Source organism: Aspergillus viridinutans, assembly GCF_018404265.1.
Source record: "Aspergillus viridinutans IFM 47045 DNA, scaffold_7, whole genome shotgun sequence".
NCBI classification, from domain to species: domain Eukaryota; kingdom Fungi; phylum Ascomycota; class Eurotiomycetes; order Eurotiales; family Aspergillaceae; genus Aspergillus; species Aspergillus viridinutans.
This window is the reverse complement of record NW_025091223.1, coordinates 487229-508129: the sequence shown is the minus strand read 5'-3', so window position 1 is coordinate 508129 and position 20901 is coordinate 487229. Positions and strand designations below refer to the sequence as shown.

Sequence of the window (20901 nt, the reverse complement as noted above, 5' to 3'; positions counted from 1 at the left end):
ACGAATTCCCGAGGTTGTCCATATCGGATATCAAGGCAATTATTCATCCTGAGCATAATCCTAGTAGAATAGCTGATCACAAACAACATTCCCAGAGTAAACAGACAACGAGCACAATAGAGAAAGCAGTGCCCCTCCAAATTCGATCACACATTCAGGTTTTCAGAATTCTTCTTGTCCTCTTCATGTTGGCAATGAGGGTAATCTTCAACTAGTATATAATTCATAATTCTCACCAAATGATCATCCATGGCCACACCCTTTCCTCTTGAGTATGTCACCCACCGGGATTCGAGATGAGGCTTTAGACTACCTAGATCCAGCATCTTGCTTTGTGATAGATGTCATCATAGTGGGGCTGATCCGGTTCTAACCAGTTCCATCAACCAGGAGAAATCGACTGTGCTGTACCACACCATCATGAAAGAGCGTAGCGCACAATTGAAAGAACTTATACTCCGTATAAGAGTTCTTATCCGTTGATCAAGTGCAGTTTAGACATGCGCTCAACTTAAGGATATTTAGATTATATTGTACTCGTTATGAAGTAGATAGAAACCCTCCTAACTCAATCCTACGTTAGCTTCACAAGTTATGCTCCTGTTCTATCCGGTACCTACTCTACTGAGTTAGCCCCTCATCAGCATCATACCGGGTTTTCACTCAGTCAAGGCGTTACAAGATCGATACTAGGTAGATATCTTTTATACCTACCTTACCTAGATACGGTGGAGGGAAGCGCGCTTAAGTATTAGGTTGGCAGGTACGAAATACAGACAAAGAAATATATCCTCAATAATTTACATGAATGAGGATCGCAATAATAATAATCATGCACAGACTCAAAATATGGATCTGGCCAGAACCCCTTTTTGAAGATGTGCAAACCATTTTTGAATCTCTCCTGGCCCCTTGACAAGGTACTTACCGTGGCTCAGCTTCTGCTTCAGCAATCACACGGAGGACTGATCTAGTTGCTGTAAAGGTCCGGAGTGACAGCGGTCCTCATTTGTTCGATTCTGGTGTGTACCACTACATTACAATCTGCTCCGTACAGAGCAGATGCTATTGGGTACGGGTTACGGATACTCCAACATAATAATAGAGCTGCATCAAAATAAAGATCAAGGGGGCTCAGTGATATCACTTTGGCCGCTGCAAGCACCTTCAAATTTAAAGTTCCTGTCTGTCATCAATAGTAAAGTCTTCACCATTTGCATCCTTGACCTCAAGAAGTTAAGTAGAAAATGCATGGCATAGCTTGTGAAACCCTCTAAGTGCACTCTGCCAGATATATGTAGAAGGCAGAGCTTCAACTCACCAATCGGGAACGATTATTGAAACATAGCCTCAGCATTATTTCGATGCGCCCTGGAATAGCAATCCGTATTACGCCTTGGGAAGGGGATCATCTACGACGAGAGTTGGTGGCTGTATCGGGACGTACGGTAACGTACACCAAGTCATCACCTACCCGTAGTATGGTCTAAGCAGTAATACATAGAGTACCTAGGTAGGTAGCAATTAAAAAGCAGCAGAGAAGCACTCCAATAAATCAAAAAACCATTGAACATTAAGCTTGATCCCCTCGATCACTGCTTCGTGGAAGAGATTAGATCCTTTGAACGGGAGGGCTGATTATGGTCCGCCATGACAGCCAGACCAGCCTGTAATACCTGCGTTTTCGACGCCCTCGTCATTGAAGATGTACCTACCTAGACGTAAAGGTAGGTAGTCACTACTCTGTACGAAGTACGCATATATGTTGAAACTAGCAAAGCCTGATGCTGTGAAGTTACATTGGACCCTTAGAAATCTAGGTAGGTACCCTTTTCCTGCCTCACTCTAAAGCAGTGGACAGCAGCACTGCCAGAATTTAAGCATTTCTTTCACTTTCCTACCTTAGGTGACTGTCAGACTTTTACCTGGCGCAGTAGACATATTATTTACCTACTAGTACTCCGTAAGCTTCGCCCATCCACGTTTTTACCAATATTACCCACTCAACTCCTTCTCACTGTCTCAGGCTCTCCTCTCTCTGCCATCTCCACTTCAACCTGTCTATATGACGATTTGGAATATCCACAACTGGGTCACTATCTGGATACTGATTCTCCAAAGCATCTGCAGACTTACGCTTAATATATCAGATCTTAGTTGTCTATCACACTTAAGACATCTGCCATTATTGCAGCTACCCAGGTATAATACCTTGTACCTACCAATTACCATCAGTCTTAGTACTTCGCCTTCGACCGATCCTAATTGCTTACATGATCTCACTTTGAGATCCGCTCTCCATCCACTCTTCCCGATCGACCTTGACTACCCTTTTTAGCGTCGGTTCGTCACTCTCACACACCTGTCTGCTCCGCAATCGAGTCCTGTCACCCCTCATCCCAATCAGTCTGCTCGCGGAGAAAAAGCAATAGGAGCTTGGGCTCTTTCCTCACCGACCGAAGCAACATTTCCCCTAGTCTCATTACCTGCGTCACGAGTCATCACTGCCGTCCCGGAGCCTGACGGTCTTTACTCTGTACTCGCTTCTTGCGCCTTAACGAAGACCGGAACTGCTTGCCGTTGCCTTGCAACTCACTATACCGCGTCCAACTTGTTATTCATCCTCCTCCCGTCGGTCGCAACCATCCTTAAACGTTACCTCCCCGTTAATTCCCGATTGCCTATATACCTAGAGTTCAAAAGTCGGTTTCTCGAAGCCATCGGGGTTGCGCGCAAGAGGCTGCCTAGCTCATGATTCCTACCCCGAGTGTCTCGGGTGTCAGTGTCTCATTAATTGATGCCGCTTACCTGTGCTGGCAGCTAATGCTTTAGGTCTTTCCGCTGTTCTATACATAACGCAGAACCTGGCCGAAAATGGGGTCATGTTTCAGCAGGGAGTCAGCAGGGGATGCGGAACAAAAGAAGCGAAGTCAGGCCATTGATCGCCGGTTAGAGGAGGATTCCAGGCGACTACGGAGAGAATGCAAGATACTTCTGCTTGGTCAGTTCTGGATTTGCCTGAGTACGATAATGGTGATTGTGCTGTGGGCTAACGGGAGCTTTCCTTTGATTTCTGACAGGGTCCGGAGAGAGCGGGAAATCTACGATTGTCAAACAAATGAAAATCATTCATCAGAACGGCTACACGGTGGAGGAACTTGCGTTATATCGTTTAACGATCTACAAAAATCTCCTAGATTGCACCAAAGCTCTCATCGGAGCTTACCACCAATTCAACCTCCACCCAACGAGTCCCAAAGTCCGCGAATTCATCGAGTTCCTTTCTGAATACAATATTGACCCTGATCCAAACACGCCTCTCGATCCTCGAATTGGAGATGCTGTGACCTATCTCTGGAATGATCCATGCACGTCCACTGCGTTAGAGCATCAGAATGAGTTTTACCTGATGGATTCTGCGCCATAGTAAGTTCATTCTTTGTCTTTTTCTTCTTGCTTTTTAGAGATATGCGTATTGACCCAATCTGCGATTAGTTTCTTTGAGGAAGCGAAGCGCATAGCGGCTCCTGATTATATTCCGAACGTGGCGGACGTGCTCCGTGCTCGAACAAAGACGACAGGTATCTACGAGACAAGATTTACAATGGGCCAACTCAGCATACAGTACGGGACTGCTTTCCAATATATTGTCCTGTCCTGCTAACGAGTCCGTAGTATGTTCGATGTCGGTGGTCAGCGCAGCGAGCGAAAGAAATGGATCCATTGTTTCGAGAACGTCACATCGATCATTTTCTGTGTGGCATTGAGTGAGTACGATCAAGTACTGCTAGAAGAGAGCAATCAAGTAAGTCATCTCTGTGTTTACTGAACTTTGGCTTTCTTCGTTAACCACCTCCAAAGAATCGAATGATGGAAAGCTTGGTTCTTTTCGACTCCGTCGTTAATTCACGATGGTTCATGCGAACAAGTATTATCCTTTTCCTCAACAAAGTGGATCTCTTTCGACAGAAATTGCCCCGTTCGCCCCTGAGTAACTATTTTCCCGATTACTCTGGCGGTAATGATGTGAACCGGGCTGCCAAGTATCTCCTGTGGAGATTCAACCAGGTCAACCGAGCGCACCTGAATCTATATCCACAGTAAGTACCTTCTTCGGGCCAGTAGGTCCAGCTCAAGGAGTATGACAAACTGAGTTGACCTCGTAACAGTTTGACTCAAGCAACCGATACCACGAATATTCGTCTAGTGTTCGCTGCGGTCAAGGAAACAATATTACAAAATGCCTTGAAAGATTCGGGCATCTTATGATCTTTCTCAGTCGCTTCTCGACCATTCCAATCATTCAACTACTGATCTCCTACGTCTTATGGCGAGCTTTATCGCTAAAGACACCACCTCCACCAACTGACGGCTACGACTCTGCTTTGATTCTCGTTTCAATTCCCCGGTCTCCATCTTGATACTCTCTTATGTTTGGTTGAATGCATAGGCGTTGTGGTGCTCTGCTATTCTTGTCTCACGTCATTGTGTCAGGCGCTGGGCTGGTCATACTTTTTTTTGGATATTTGTGGCATGGTGTTTCTTCTTGGTTTTCCGGTGGCTTTTTCATGGGTATCAATCCTATTCTGCATTCGGTCGACGACGATTAGCTTTTGGTCTGCTTTTGGGATCTGATGCCGCATATTACCTTCAGTGAAAAGTTGGCGGCCTCGGCACGATTTGCATATATCAAGTGTGAAGCCTTATAATATCGTTATTTCATGCTTTCAGACACTTTTATCTACTTTGCCCGCTATGTCTTACTCTTTGCTTCTGGATCTTCCTCTCCATGCATTGGCGGCGGTCTACTTCGATTCAGTTCCCGACGACCATCCCGATTTCTTCTTCTATGTTTATAGTGCTTGCAGCGTCTCTTTGCATTGGCCTAATTCTTCTTACTCTTGATAATGATCCCTTATCTTCTCATTGCTGGTCAATTTATCTCTATGTGCGGTCTGAGATCTGACCACTCTTCGCACCTCTACCTAAACTGCCTCTGCATGGTCGTCAGGGACAACGCTGAGATAAATAAAGCCAGTCAGTCATAATGTGAAGATATGGGTCTCATCTTCGAAAGGAATACCTGCCGTCCCTCAGAAGCCATCATTGTCTTTCTGATATATGAGGTGGCGATCTACGACAGCCTCATTTGCTAATTAGAAACAAGGTTTGACTGTATTTGAGATAATATACTAATACCACATCAAATCCTTCAACATCCTGAGTATTCTATATTTGGTTCCAGCAAAATAGGTTGGAGGTGCGAACATACTATAAGGTGACTACAAGCCTGTTGATTCCTTGGGCCTGCCCGTCTAACTAGGTACGCACGTACTCCATTTATGCGGGGATCTCCACATGCTACAGTTGAGATGATATGATCTTGTGAACACTCCTCGCGAAGAGGGGACCTACGCGTCGAGAGCGTCCTCTTTCCCAGACACCTAGATGGGTTAGGGGTGAGTACCTCTTAAGTTCACTGAGCGGTTGAAAATGAGCAATTTTGCGGTCGGACAGTGGATAGGCTGGGTACTCATGAACATTCCTACAGGTCTTTAGGTTCGATGTTTCCCCGCCATATCCTGATACGATGGTGTAGGCGTCATGACTTCAACTTCCTATGTAGGTACGGGGTACTCTAGATAGAGCATAACGGTGGGCCCTTTTGAACAAGAGAAATTACTCACTTTCCCCCTCGCTCTTACAACTCTCAAAGCACAAGTTCTCGCTGTCTCTCTCTTCCGAGTCAATCCGTCCATCATCGTGCCACTCCCCACACTACTGTCCGAGTGCCCAAGATATTTAAAACAGGATCTCTGGAGCTCCTGCAAGGTGCACATCCTATCTGCCATGAATTGTTATTGGTTGAAGCTCGTGCTGTTGGTGACAGTCCATGACGGTCTAGAGTCCTATTGGAGGCTCACATGTGTCCATTTGCAGTTCCACCAAGTGGACTGATACATTACCTATGATAGTGTCTGTTTCTCTTAATGTACCTTAGTCGAGGTAGATGAAGTTCATCTAGCTTACTTATCTACTTTAGTAACTAACCACTACTAGAATTATGTCTGACGGCGCTTCATTCGCGGGGAACCTTAGTGATGCTCTCTCAACCCCGCCATTATTGATGTACCATCACGTCTCTACAACAGATCACCCCAAGGCGTGTCTATCCCGGTCCTATACCCTGTCGTCTTGGTGTTCCCGTTCCTGTTCCTGTCTGACCTCATTTGGCTAAAGCCGTGACCTCTTCTCCTCTCTTCTCTCTACCTCTTTTGCCTCCCCCTCCTCCCCTTCTTAAATAACCCCTCCCTCTCTACCATTCTACCATACCTTCCCGTCCTTGGATCCCTGGTCGCTCGGACCTTCTTTTTAAATCTTGCTTTTGTACAGTGGCATTGATCCAATACCTTGTACAATTCTACGGTTTTATTCCAACTGGGGCGAACATAAACTTCATCCAGTTCTGGATCTGGCGTTGTTCTGCAGCACCATCATCATCATTTAAGCTGTCATCCTCCTGTCCCAGATACTTTGGTAGTTCATCTCTCTTTCACAATGTCCAGTGAACGTCGCGAGAGAAGGCCCTCTGTCGGAGCCCCCATCCCTCTCCAAGGCCCTATCGGCCCTGGCTTCAGCCGTCCGAAGCACAAGCGCACCTACACCGGTTTTGGACCTGCAGAAATCAAGAGCGTTGAGGCCAGTATTCCAGAGCCATTGAGAGAAGCGTAAGTGTGTTCTTTTCTGTCCATTGAAGCTATTGTGTCACTAATGTTTCTTGACGCTGGTTCAGATGGAAAAAGCATGTAAGCGAGCAGGCCCATTGATTTTTTGACTGGGGAGATTCATTGATGGTTATTGTGATAGTCTGCTACGGGTTTCGCGAATAAGGATGAGTTTGAGGTGCGTTTTCTTAATGAGCAGTCGCTGCGCGAGTGTTGTGGGCTAATCATCAGCCATAGAAAGAGCTGGTCCGTCATGTGGAAACCACACTGGCACGGTCGCTGTACAATTGTGATGAATTGTGAGTTCATCTTCACTGGGCTCACATAAGTGGTTGTCTAACTTCATTCAGGGCCGCATATTCGGGCACCGCGCTCGCTTTCAGAGATCGTTTGATCATTGAATGGAATAAGACGCAGCAGCGTCAATCCCTCGCCGACCAGAAGAGGGTCTATTGTAGGTGCTACTGCTCGGATGTCCCAGTCTCCCTTGTGGTAGTGCTAAATAATAGGTAGACCTTTCTCTTGAATTTCTCATGGGCAGAGCATTAGACAATGCGATGCTTAATGTTGGGATGAAGGATGCTGCCCGAGGTAGGTCTTCACCTTGCAGGACCGTTAAAGGACGAATAAAGGCTGACTTTGTGGAAAAGATGGGCTGAAGGACCTTGGTTTCCGAATTGAGGACGTCATCAACCAAGAGCATGATGCCGCTCTGGGAAATGGAGGCTTGGGGCGTCTGGCCGCGTGCTTCCTTGACAGTATGGCCACACTGAACTATCCAGCCTGGGGCTACGGATTGCGGTACAGATATGGTATCTTCAAGCAGGAGATTGTGGATGGCTATCAGGTCGAGATCCCCGACTACTGGCTCGACTTCAACCCCTGGGAATTCCCTCGACACGATATCACTGTTGAAATTCAATTCTATGGTTGGGTGAGAACGTACCAGGATGAGAACGGCAAGACTATTCACTCCTGGCAGGACGGTGAAACTGTTCATGCTGTGGCCTATGATGTCCCGATCCCAGGATACGGGACTCACACGACGAACAACCTCCGATTGTGGTCGAGCAAGGCAGCCAGCGGGGAGTTCGATTTCCAGAAGTTCAATGCTGGTGATTACGAGAGTGCAGTCGCGGACCAACAGCGTGCAGAGACTATCTCAGCGGTGCTTTATCCCAACGACAACCTCGAGAGAGGAAAAGAACTGAGACTGAAGCAGCAGTACTTCTGGTGCGCTGCCTCGCTCTATGACATTGTCCGGAGGTTCAAGAAGACGAAGAGAGCATGGAGCAAGTTCCCAGAGCAGGTGGCGATCCAGCTCAATGACACCCACCCTACGCTTGCCATCGTTGAGTTGCAACGCATACTGATAGATCAGGAGGGTCTCGAGTGGGACGAAGCGTGGAGCTTAGTAACCAAGACCTTCGGCTACACAAATCATACTGTCCTGCCGGAAGCGTTGGAGAAATGGTCTGTACCTTTGATGCAGAATCTGCTGCCCAGACACCTCGAAATTATCTACGATATCAACCTGTTCTTCTTGCAGTCCGTGGAAAAGAGGTTCCCCAAAGATAGGGATATGCTCGCCCGCGTATCCATTATTGAGGAATCACACCCCAAAATGGTCAGAATGGCACACATTGCGATCATCGGATCCCACAAGGTCAACGGTGTTGCTGAACTGCACTCGGACTTGATCAAGACGACAATCTTCAAGGACTTTGTGAAAATCTATGGACCAGACAAATTTACCAACGTCACCAACGGTATCACTCCTCGACGTTGGCTCCACCAGGCCAATCCGCGCCTATCCGACTTGATTGCTTCGAAGCTTGGGGGCTATGACTTTTTGAAAGACCTGACGCTTCTCGATCAGCTCGAAGCTTATGTCGACGACAAGACCTTCCGAGCAGAATGGTCAGAGATCAAGACTGCCAACAAGCTGCGACTCGCTAAGCATATCAAAGACACCACAGGCTACAGCCTGAATCCGAATGCACTGTTCGACGTCCAGGTGAAGCGAATCCATGAGTACAAGCGCCAGCAGCTCAATATATTCGGTGTCATCCATCGCTATTTGACCATCAAAGCCATGTCGAAGGAGGAGAGGGAGAAACTCGTGCCCCGAGTGTCCATCTTTGGCGGGAAGGCTGCACCTGGGTACTGGATGGCTAAGACTATTATCCACCTGATTAACAAAGTTGCGGCAGTTGTCAACAATGATCCCGATGTCGGTGATCTTCTGAAAGTCATCTTCATTGAAGATTACAATGTCAGCAAGGCAGAAATCATCTGTCCTGCATCAGACATTAGTGAACATATCTCCACTGCCGGCACAGAAGCCAGCGGGACCAGTAACATGAAGTTTGTTCTCAACGGGGGTTTGATCATCGGAACCTGTGATGGAGCTAATGTAAGTCTTACTCGATCTACCCTCTTCGACATGTCTCCTAATTGTGGCCGTCCAGATCGAGATTACGCGCGAGATCGGGGAGCAGAATATCTTCTTGTTCGGGACGTTAGCGGAGGATGTCGAGGAGCTCCGTCATCGCCATTTCTATGGCGAATTCCAGCTCGATCCACACCTGTCCAAGGTCTTCGAGGCGATCCGCAGCGATATGTTCGGTGACGCCAGCAACTTCTCTGCGCTCATGTCCGCAATTGCCGAACACGGTGACTATTATCTGGTCTCTGACGATTTCAATTCATACATCACAACGCAGGAGATTGTGGATGAAGCGTTCAAGAACCAAGATGAATGGATAGCCAAGTCCATCACTAGCGTGGCGCGGATGGGATTCTTCTCTACCGATCGAGTGATCAGTGAGTATGCGGACAGTATCTGGAACATTGAGCCTTTGGAAGTCAGAGATGATTAACCGTGTCTCACAACTGAGTAAATTTGCTTGGTTCTTGTCGTGGTCAATAGGCGCACTTTACGATTTTTGATTACTGCATGAAATTCTCTGATTCTTTTTCTGATTCTTTTTCTGATTCTTTTTCTGATTCAATTGACGGGAGTATGCCAGAAAGGAAACCACATGTATAGGCCTGACCAAAAACACCGACAAACACGCTTATTCATGACGAATAAAGATGCAAGGTAAGCTCAAGTTGCAGACTATCACAATCAAACAGAAGTATGAAATATCAAAGGTCGGTCTGGTCTATACCAAGAACTAGTCAAAGAACCATAGTACAGTCTTATATGCTATATATCAACCCAACAATGGATCTACGCAGCAGTCAACTCGGCCAAACGGCGCTGTAGCTCCGGAACTGCACGAAGATGAAGGTCCAATTCTTCTTTCTCGCTGCGACGACGATTCTAGTCAGCATCACTCAGGGAAGAACAGGTTATAAGATAGACTTACTCTTCCAACTGCAATCTGCGCTCCCAGTCCAGTCCAGTAAAGATGTAGCCGCCCTGCCCATCAAACTGCAGGATCTTCTTGTGGTACTTCCAGAGACTCCGGCGATGCGAGACCGTCATGAGGGTCGTGCCCAGCTTCTTTGCGGTCTCGTACATGACCCGTTCGATTTCCAGGGTGACGGAGGAGGTACATTCGTCCAGGATAGCGAATTTAGGCCGGTGGTAGAAGAGTCGCGCCATGGCAATGCGCTGCTGGAGCCCGCCGGAGAGGACATCGCGCCATTCCTCCTCGGCGTCCCAGCCGCCCGGCCGGTCGACGACCGAGGCGATCTCCACGATGGACAGGATCTCGTAGAGGTCTGCATCTGTGACGCCCTTGGCGCGCATTTCGCGCACGCCGTCCGGGTAGATCACCTGCTGTCGTAGAGTGCCGCGGGACAGGTAGGGCCGTTGCGGGATGTAGAAGATCTCGTCGAAGCGGGGTTTTTTGACTTTGCCGCCGTAGACGGGCCAGAGACCGCCTAGGATGCGGAAGAGGGAGGATTTTCCGCAGCCGTTGGGGCCGACGATGAGGAGATGGTCGCCTGGGTGCACGGCGAAGGAAAGCTTGCGGACTAGAACGTCGCCGTTGGGGGAGACGATGGGGACGTCGGTGAATTCAATCGAGTCGCCTTCTTCAACCTCGCCGCGGCCGGACAGAACGGCGGCGTTTTCCTTGGTGGATGCTGAGGAGACGAGCTTCTTCTCGAAACGTCCGGCTTGCAAGTCCTCCATGACCTCGAGGAGAGACGAGACTCGTGCTGTGTGGCCAGCAAGTTCTGAGATCTCCTTGTAGGAGAACATGAGACGGCCAAAGGCGTCCGAGGAGGACAGTAGCATTCTGCGGTTTGTGACAAAGCCTGTTTATGCCTGTCAGTCTTGTCTTGAGGCAAGAAAGTTCATGGGCAGAACTTACTTTCTGTGCGGTCTCCCATAGTTTGTGTGATCTGTCCGGGTATACGGAAGAAAACGGGCATGCTACACAAGATCAAGCCTAGAGCTCCCCAGAAATACTTGATGACAAAATCCTCCATAAATCCGTGATATAATCGTCTTCGTAATATCCGGTTGACGTGCTTGATGAGGGTGAAGTACCCTTTGTCCAGGGTGTCCTTTTCGGCCTCTTGGCCGTGATAGAGGGCCACCTCCTCACTGTAGTCAATCAATCTTGAATGGAGGAACCGGAACTCGCCCTCCAGACGCGCCTCGTCAGCGACATATTTGCCAAATGGCGGCGTCAGGGCCCGCATGACGTTTGCAGATAACTGGACCAAGAGACTCATGATGAACAGGCCTTCGCCTCCCACGCTCTTCGATAGCGAGTAGTTGTATATCACCATGTCCAGGATCGGCTTCGCTAAGTTGGAGTATAGCTCCGCCAAGCTGTCGGAGAAGCGAGAGACATCGACCGTGATCAACTGGTCGGGGTTCTTGACTCGGTCGTCCAACGCCGAGATCGCATAGAACGTCATGTTGCTCAGATACTTGTCGTGGATATGATCCGTGAGACGCTTTCGGTAGCTGAGGGCAAGCTTGCACTGATGATAGGATAGCTAGAGCGCAACCAGATATATTAGTCAAACTCCGATCGCGATCCTACGAGTCCAGCAGCAACTCACCATCGAGTTCGTAAACGTCGCCGGCACCGCAACAATCATCCACCACGCAAGACCCAGCAGGAAGTCCTTCCCCTTCCCTCGCACCAAACTGCTCACCAACCTTCCATCCAATTCCGCCACATACAAACTAAGCATCGTTCGCAACACCAAGAAAACACTATGCCCAACGAGCAACCGAAACTCCTTGCTCTTCCACCCCGGAATCACAATCTTTAGCAGCCGGAGTAGATTTCGAAAGAACTCGCGGTTCACCTCGACCCTCTTCCGGGGCGGCTCGTCGCCATCACCCAGACTGCTGGTGCCAGGTCGCTTGCGCAGGTCGACCTGCGCCCGGGACGCTGCCTTTTGCTCAGAGATGGCATTGTGGATACGCTTGACCAGAGCGGCGAAAAGAGCGAGGTAGACGGTGCGGGAGATCTGTTTGCGGTGGCGCAGGTAAAGGGACGATAGGCTGGAGAGAATCTGTCGGATAGAGCGCTCGGGCGGGAGTAGTTTGGACTGAGCGGCCATGGTGAAACCGTGACACTGGCACGAGATGGCGGCCGAGGCCGTGTTTTTGTGGGGGGGTGGAAGGAAGCACAGACGGAGATGATAAGGTGCTTGAGGGACTATCCAGGGTCGGCGGAGGCGAACATGACCATACTATTATTGCATTGCACTCCAGAGGATGGGTGATATGGAGATAGCTGATGGAGAAGGGGGAAAAGAGAAGATGGGGTAGAGTAGTAGGATGACGGATGGTGGATGACTGACATGTGAAATTCCCCAGTTAAAACAGGTGTGATTTTCTGGGGAACGCAGCACCACCAGCGCAGAACCGAGGAAGCACAAACCTGTGGTGGAGATCACCCGCGCAACCCACACAGAGACCCATCGATGATTTCAGTACTAAGACTAATGGGAAATGCGATTTGAAAGTATGAAATCAATAGTTTTCTTTGGATAGTTATAATAACTTGAGAGATCAGATCGACTATGGTACAGTGGATCTTAAGACCTGGCAAACCATCCAAGCCCATTCCTGTTTAACATGCCTCCGACTATGGAGGAGGGACTGGTCAAGTATATACGAGCGCAAACTCAGCCAGATAACTGGGATATATGTACAAGATTCATCAATCGCGCTGAAACAATGCAATATGAGAAGATGAAATCAACAATCACTATGCGACATTGACAAACGAGTAGCGCTGTTTATCAATTACAGCAGGCTATACTCAAGAAGCGTTTAGGCAAAGCAGAGAAGCGGTCGTCGCTGCTATGCGGTGTAACCACTTCTCTTAAGACGGCTTCTGGTTCACCTCCAGTTGTTCTTTGATAGCACCATTGGGCTTCGGGGATGCAGTCTGCTTGCCACTATTGATTTGAGCGGCAATCTGAGTTTGTCGCCATTGCTCAAATGCCGCCGTATCCTGTTTCTCCATAGCCCACAGTTCTTCAACGACAGAGCCCATTTCTTCGAACGCCTTGTCGGCATTTGCGCCCTCGAAATGAGAGCGAGTTTGCTCCTCGTGCAAGCGGTCAAGCTTGTTTCGCAGAGCTTCCAAGTGAGATTCATCAAGGGAAGCCGATGAAGGGTGGCCATCGCCTTGGTTCATAGAGGGACTAAGGAAATCACGGCGGAGATTCTGGCCAAGACGATGAACGTGACCTTCTTCCGAAGTCATCGCGCGCGCATGCAGGGAGGTAATTGAGCTAGTACGCGAGAGACGAACGGCGTACTGGTCGGTATCATCATCATCAACAGCGTTCTCGTCGATATTCATGCCGAACAGTTGACCACTGCCGGCGGGCGCGGCCGCCGCATCATCACCAGAGATTTGTGAGCTAGTCTCTTGAAGGGCAGATACGACAGAGGGTGGCTTAACGCGAGTCTCCGGGTACTCGTCCTCAAAGCGCTGAATCATCCTATGCAATGTAAAGTCAAGGAACTGAAGTCGGCCTGCAGTTGATCATTGGTTAGATATGTGGTTTCATGTAAGAACGGAAATGAACTATGGACGGGAAGGCACTCACGATAGTTCGCGTCATTGCCGGCTCGATCCTCACGAACAAGAGCCGACTGGATCCGGGTGCGGATGTTGCGAGCTGATTCAAGCAAATTCTTGGACATATCGCGCGGTCTTTGAGGAACAAATGACCTTGACTTCCTATGCCTAGGTGTAGTTGTACCGCTGGGGGGCCCGGATTGGTCCCCGAGCATATCACGATGGTGCAGAGTGCCTAAACAGACTTCCAAGGCCTTGACAACGCCCGTGCCTCCGATAACATAGTCCTCGTCAGGAGTAGGCTCATCCTCGTCTTCACAGATGTAGTCGCCAACGCCACCATGGCCGACAATGTGCTGTAGAATTTCAGGTACAGGAACAGTGGCACGGGCAGATGAAGGATCCGCTGGATCTGAGAGTTCTTCTTCAATGGCACCTCGTTCCAGATTTCGGAGACAATAGGCCACGATCTGGGAAGCAAGGGCTTTGACGACTTCATTGTTTTCCGCACTTGGTACTTCAATATCCACTGCAATTATGTTTCGAGACACGCGCACTGCCGCCATTAAGGAAGCATAAACGGCACAAGCCTCTTCCTGGGTGGCAGGGTCTGTCGCAACGGCTAGTTTTGCGATTGCAGGGTTCTCCAGAATGTTGAGATGGCAGAGACTGGGGCACTCAGGAAGAATCTCGGCGAGAGCGATGGCATGGTCTGCTGAAAGATTGACGTCGGCCAGATGAATGCGTTTGAGTGATTTCATCTTAGGAAGGAACCGCCTGAAAGTCGCCAAAGCATCAGGCTTGCTGGAGAAGAGATCCGGGTTATGAGAGAAGTCGATGAATCGGAGATTATAGAGACATGTCAGGCGCTGAAGAAGAGGATGAATGACAGACGGGGTCAAGGAACAATCCGCAAGACTGAGGGCATAGAGCGGGAACTCCCCTTCAAGAGCGGTAGTGATCAAGTCCAAATGATCACGAATAGGGTTTCCACCCAGATCGAGACCTTCACACTTCCCGGCTTCCAGATAGCGAACAACGTGTTCCAATCCCTCTCTGGTAAGCTTGTTATTTGCAAAACCCAGCCTTCTCAACCCAAGCGCCGTTGCAGCTTCACAAATTCTCTTCACATCTTCCGTCGTGGGATTACACTCGCTGAGTAACAGCTCTTCGAGATGGTCTCCGCCAAAACGCTCAGCAAGTGAATTAGCAAAGATGGTCGTCACATCAGTGACGGGCTTCAAGGGATTTGGAGACGTTGACAACGGTACAGAAAAGTCATTTGCTGAAAGGGGCATTCTGGGGAGCGGGATGCCGGACAGGTCTATAGCTTTCAACGACTTTGCGAGATGGACGAAAAGGCTGATATGACGCCAACCCTCCGGGCCAATCCTGGGGTTATCTTTCAGAGACAGCTTCTCCACAACACAGAATCTATCTTCCTTTCCCAGCTGGTGTATGTCAGATTTCTTAGCTCTTCTGCGCCTTTGTCTCATCTGTTCAATGGTCTTGGTAGCGAGCAAAGCGGCCAGAATAGCCCTGACCGAGGCGTCGTTCAGCGCGCATTTTTCAAGGATAAGCCTTCGGACGGGCACAATAGCGAGCCAGTCGCAGAACGTGGCCATGTCTTGCGAGGTCATGGGGAAGTTGGTAAGGTCAAGCACGGCGACAGTGCCTGGTGACTCCGCTAGTGTCGACGAAGGCGAGGATATCTCATCGACGATCTTCTTAAGCACAGGTGTTTCACGCAGCTGACAACAGCGGCGATAAATACGCACAGGGTCCGTCGTCGGGTGGCTTTGTGTTTTGGATCGAGGAGTTCCAGGAACAGCAGGTCGAGCATCGTCCTCGTGATCTTCAGCCCGCAGCTGCAGGGGTACAGTCCCGTTCGCCTCGGCCTGCCTTCGTTTCCGCTCCTTCCGTTCCCTCCTCTCCTCCTCTGAGCGCTTCTTCTTTTCTTGCTTTCTTGTCGGCTCCTTAGTTTCACCATTGGGTTTGGCCTCACCGGATGGCGTCTCCAACGGCCCAGGATGCTGCCGAGAAGTACCATTCTCCTGGCGTCTTTTCTCCTTTTCAGCAACATCAGGTTGTGGTCGTTTGGGATCGTCCCTGTCTTTAGACTTTGAGTTCAACCTTTTGACTTTCTGGTTGCTTGCACCAGTGGGACTTTCCTCGTCTGATTCCCGGCGAGATATCCCAGCGATTTCAACGTCTACACAGAAAGCAACACGCCTCAATTTCTTTTGGTCGAGGTCCGGAATCTTACACCTGTCCCTGTCATGATCAATGTTCATCACCCGGCGCTCACAGATGCCCCCGTTCGGTACCACTTTTCCAGAAGAGGAAAACTTTCGGAAGGCGCTCTGGAGAAAAGAAGGCCCCTTTGGCGACGTAGAGACAAGCGGAGTGTGTTCGTCTCTACTCTCTTCCTCCTTGTCCTTGAGAGAATAGGCTGCTCCGAAGGGGTTCGGCATATCGAGCTTCGACATAGGCGAGGTGGCCTTGGGACTTGGCGACTTCATGGAGGATTGTGAGGGAGGAGTAGAACCTGAAGAGAACTTGGAACTTATACTAGAAATCCATGAATTCCTTCTTCCTGTGATCGAGCGTGGTGTGCTTCTCTGGGGTGTCTGAGACTGTTCAACAGCCCTGGTCTCCGCCGCTTTGTCGTCTTCGTCGCTTCCGATTTCTGTCGCAGCTCGGCTTCCAACGTTCTTGGCATCTTTCGGAGCCTCAGATGCAGGAGGGACAGGTTCTTGCGGGGGTGGGGAGGTGTTTGTATTAGAGGAAGTAGAGCGCTCTGCTCTGCATGGCTGCGCGGCGGTAGATTCTGCATCAGCGCTCGATCTATCACTGATTTGGGAAGAAGCCGATTTGCAGCGGGATAGGTGGTCTGATGAAGCGTAGTTAGCGTCTGCTGGCTTTCAGAATCCAGACGCAAGTGTTTTTGCCAAACGGAGGATCTGGATCAATAAGACAGCGCGTCGGGCGGGTTCAAATCGCACCTTTCTGCGAATGATGGAGCCAGCTCACATCCACAGTCTCAACCCCTTCCATTATGACGTCTGTAGCTCGCTGCGGAACTGAATAGATGTTGATCGCTCAAAGAGATGATGTAGCCATTAATCGTCGGTTGGTGGGGGAAGATCGGAATTGTCAGGCGACAGGGTACATGGTCCGCTCTGTCGGAGGTGGGATAGTAAAGAAAGACAGGTATTAGTTTATTCCGAGGAGGTTTCGTTTATGTTCGCGACTCGAGAAATCGATCAATAGTGACTGAGGATGCAGATATCGCTGTTACAACTTAAAAGCGGCGACGGTATGAGTATTCCATCATCGAACAACTGCGCAATGTGGGCATGGTGACAGGTAGAGATATGAAAATCCGGTCTCCGAGATGCAGAACGGAGAACAGTTGAAAAGAAGAAGCAATATCAGGGGGGGGAAAAAGAGACAAGTGAGGGGTGCAGAGGACTTAAATGGAAAGTGAAAAAATAAGCAATACTTCTCAGAAGACTAGGAGTAGGAGGTGATGGCGATCGAGACGGTTCAGCAGGCTAGACTTAAGATAGTTCGCTGGTAAAGTTGCTAGCCAAAAGGGACCCAGAACAAATGGTCTTCTGGCTGACCCAACACCGGTGGAGTGGAGTGGGGGGGGACGATCCTGGGGAGCAGAAATGCTGAGGTCAGGACTCGAAGACCTAGATACTTAACTACCTAGTAATTGGGTACTCTGTAGTACCGAGTAGTTCGTACGTATGTAATTGGCAAGGAGTCGCCGAAGGTGTCTAATAAAGATGCTGTAGATACTGAATCCGTCTGTCTCACTCTGGGTAAAAGTAAGGCAGGTACTATGTTACCTTTTGTCTATCTTACAGTTACTGGTCTGTGGCTCCATAGAGTGCAGAACACATCATGATTATTGCTTTCTGTGGCTTGAAGTCCTCCACCTCGATGTCAACTAGGAGACATTGTACTACTGTATCACTTGTGTACTGTCGCATACCCCAAGTAACGGCCTTGCCTTACCAGAAATATCTACCTAGTCATCTACTCATTATTGTCTAGGTAATTTAGCTTGGGAAACAAACCCTTACTTTGCTGTCTACTCCTCCTTGAGTCGGTGCAACCTATCCTACTGTACGTGCCAGCCTAAAGCTCGCCACCTGACAGTTGTTAGCAATCCGGCTGATTCCGCTCAAATGCTTTGGATAATACATATCAGACATGATATCCTCACACGATGGGCCGCCAAGGCCACACAACCATTATTGGGGAAATTGGTAATAGTAAAAAAATATTATTAATTACTATGACTTGTGCAATACCACGATACCAGCATCAAAACAACGCTGGATTTCGCCCATAGTAAGCACGTGACGTACCCTTTATGCTAATAAAGTGGAACCCATCGTCATTCGTCAAAGCACATGCATTAATATTGCCAGTTGCTTCAAGGTCTCATTTCAATCCATTTACAGCTCAAGGTCAAGTCACCAGTTCACGCGAAAGTGGCCATTCTTTGAAGTTCTGTAAGCATTATATGAGGTGAGTGAATTGACCTGCAGTGTCAGTATGTACACTGAGGCTATGAGAATGGAGACTAACCAGTCGCGTGATCATACTTTGAGTGGCGAGAATACTCCATAGCAGTGATGAGCAGATACTCTGGCCTGAATGATTACACCATGATCCAATTCACCTAGTGGTGTAGAGAATGTTCCCTGCTGTACCGAGCGGCCATGGAGGATTCGAGTGAATACTTAACGTATCCGGTAAAGCACATAATGGCACCGAAAATAATGCCCAGATTCGATGATCGTACTCCATGTCCGAGAGATATATATCTTGGAATGACTCTTCCCAAGTATGTGCAGGCTTCTTGCATTACTCATTGAATAATGGCATACATTCCAATACTGCCCATATTTCTGAGTATCCGGAAACACGGTGTCAAGGATTTCCAAAATAGATGAACCAATTGCTGCCATTCGGTATGGACGTGAGTTGAAGCTGGGTAAAAACCGTCATCGGCTCTTGCTCTATTGCAGGTAGTACGTAACGACGAAAGGAATTGATACTATCCAAAATAAGAGACATACGAATGTCGATAGGCCTCTGATTGCACCGTTGAAGCTCCTCTTCTTTGCCATGTCTATTAGCGAACATGGAAGATCTTAAAGCTCAATAATGCCCATCAGGGAAATACGCTCCGAGTGTCCAATATGGCCAGTTTACTCCGTACCTAGAGTAAGTACCTTGGAGTCCACCCTACAACCTAAGGCATGGTTCATCGCTTAGCTCGCCAATTATGATCCACAGTAACCCCATAACCCAGGCTACTGACCAGTCCCACAATATTCAGGATACCTACAGCGCGACGGGTTTGGGGTTTCAGTATGGATATCTATTTGAATCAGACGCCGACAAGCTTACAGACATCATTCTAAGCTCGTAGCTCTCGGTTTGGGTCTTACTAACTGGCAGCGCCATGCGGCTTTGATTACTCGGGCTGGCTATTGGAATTGAAACCCTGGCATGTCGACACATCACCGGAGCAATTAGAATGGTTTAAACAATTGATTCCCTTGAAAAGAAAACCCTGCTAATTGCTCCGAAAAAAAAAACCAAGGATATCCCAGACGTAAAACATGCGCTCGTAAAGGTCCCATCATCAATTTACACTCGAGAAAACGCCGATTTGGCAGAACATAGTTCCCTTGAAAATTGCTTTTTTTGGGGTTGTGTGAGAAAGTACACTTTTTGTTGAACTATCGCGCTTGGTGATACTTCCAACATGACCCAGCTGCCATTTCACTGAAACGCATTTAAGCAGCGAGCTCACGGATCTTCTGCTCAACGCGAGCCTTCCTCTCCTCGTGGGACAGCTTGGTCTTTCTGTACTTCTTGCTCTCGGCCTTCCACTCCTCCTTGGACTTCTTGGGCTCCTCGTCCTCGTCCTTCTTGAAGGGGTCCTCACGGATGGCCTTGTGAGCCTCAGTGTAGATGTCCTCGAGGTCACCGGCGTCGACCTCGTTCTCAATGTACTTGGCGAACTGGCTGCGGTAGCGCTCCTCATCGTCGTCGGCGAGGGTCTCCATGTACTCAGAGACGTGGCCACCGAAGATGTAGTTGCGGAGGGTCTCAGCATCGAGCTCCTCAGACTCGATGTCGAAACCGGGGAAGCGGTTCTCAGAGTGGGGGATGAAGATACCACCGTCGGAAGCACCCTTCATGGCACCGAAGACACGGGCACCAGTGGAGGTACGGACAAGACCAACGTCGAGGAAGGCCTTGAAGGGGCGGCGGGTGCCATCATCGGTCTCGACGGCCTCGGTGAGCTTGTACTCACCATCGGCCTCCTCAACACCGGTGAACTCCTCGTCAAGGCCGAGCTTCTTGAGGGTACGGCGGGCAAGGAGCAGACCGGTGGCATAGGCGGCAGCCCAGTTGGTCAGACCCTGGGTGATACCATAGCGCTTGAGCTCGTGGGAGTAGGCGCTGGCGAACACCTTATCACCGGTGATCTCAGAGTAGACGATCTGGGTGATGATGTCGCGGTTGGTGAAGCGCACAACAAGGCGGTACTTGGGAGCGTTGTACTTGTTCTTGGCCTGGGTGATCAGGCGCTTACGGGCATAGTAGTCGGTCTTGCCCTCTCTGCGGCGGCGGTACTTGGTCTGGTAGCGACTGTGGTAGAGGTTATTAGTTCTGCCGTTACCAGAATGATAATTTCACACAAAGACTCACCTGTAGTACGCGCTGTTCTTGACGAGCTTGTGGAAAGGCTACAAGAAGAAAAACCCCCGAGTCAGCAATTTGCGCTTCAGAAACATTCAAACACAGGCGTCCGAAGCATCTTGCAAAGACCCGTTCCCCGTCCCCCACAGCGACCAACAAGGAATAAAAAATTTTTTGCCGGTCGCCAGGACGATTTCATTGAAAGGTGAACAATGCAGCAGGTGCTATCACTCCCCAGAAACAACAATAAGACTCACCATCTTGACTGTTGCCGCGATTTGAAGACCGAGTTGTCGACGTTGGCTGCAGAGGAGGACTGAAGAGGTTGGAAATTTCGTGGGCTGACTTTGTGGATGGTTTCGCTTAGCGTGGCTGCATCCCAGCGCAAAATTGAGGTTGGCCACGAGCGGGTG

At 49.2% G+C, this 20901-nt stretch overlaps 5 protein-coding genes across 5 annotated transcripts; 2 read left to right on the top strand and 3 right to left on the bottom strand.

Annotated features, from left to right (window-relative positions):
* Positions 1-2874: 2874 nt before the first annotated feature.
* Positions 2875-4269, top strand: gpaB (guanine nucleotide-binding protein subunit alpha gpaB; the record flags this gene model as incomplete). Its single annotated transcript, XM_043271818.1, has 6 exons — positions 2875-3001; positions 3081-3426; positions 3496-3624; positions 3676-3805; positions 3862-4100; positions 4170-4269. The coding sequence occupies 6 exons, from the start codon at positions 2875-2877 to the stop codon at positions 4267-4269; spliced, it is 1071 nt and encodes a 356-aa protein (XP_043127753.1).
* A 2289-nt stretch (positions 4270-6558) lies between these two features.
* Positions 6559-9607, top strand: glpV (glycogen phosphorylase; the record flags this gene model as incomplete). Its single annotated transcript, XM_043271817.1, has 8 exons — positions 6559-6728; positions 6794-6806; positions 6868-6903; positions 6963-7024; positions 7076-7179; positions 7239-7316; positions 7376-9141; positions 9197-9607. 8 exons carry the CDS (start codon positions 6559-6561, stop codon positions 9605-9607), a joined length of 2640 nt encoding a protein of 879 aa, XP_043127752.1.
* A 356-nt stretch (positions 9608-9963) lies between these two features.
* On the bottom strand, positions 9964-12269 carry Aspvir_008648 (ATP-binding cassette long-chain fatty acid transporter PXA2; the record flags this gene model as incomplete). The annotated part of the gene is made up of 4 exons (XM_043271816.1): positions 9964-10042; positions 10103-11000; positions 11057-11678; positions 11760-12269. 4 exons carry the CDS (start codon positions 12267-12269, stop codon positions 9964-9966), a joined length of 2109 nt encoding a protein of 702 aa, XP_043127751.1.
* Positions 12270-13039: 770 nt separating this feature from the next.
* Aspvir_008647 (putative cell wall biogenesis protein Mhp1) lies at positions 13040-16804 on the bottom strand (the record flags this gene model as incomplete). Its single annotated transcript, XM_043271815.1, has 3 exons — positions 13040-13701; positions 13776-16640; positions 16753-16804. 3 exons carry the CDS (start codon positions 16802-16804, stop codon positions 13040-13042), a joined length of 3579 nt encoding a protein of 1192 aa, XP_043127750.1.
* A 2771-nt stretch (positions 16805-19575) lies between these two features.
* Positions 19576-20748, bottom strand: Aspvir_008646 (60S ribosomal protein uL18; the record flags this gene model as incomplete). Its single annotated transcript, XM_043271814.1, has 3 exons — positions 19576-20437; positions 20498-20535; positions 20746-20748. 3 exons carry the CDS (start codon positions 20746-20748, stop codon positions 19576-19578), a joined length of 903 nt encoding a protein of 300 aa, XP_043127749.1.
* Positions 20749-20901: the final 153 nt, after the last annotated feature.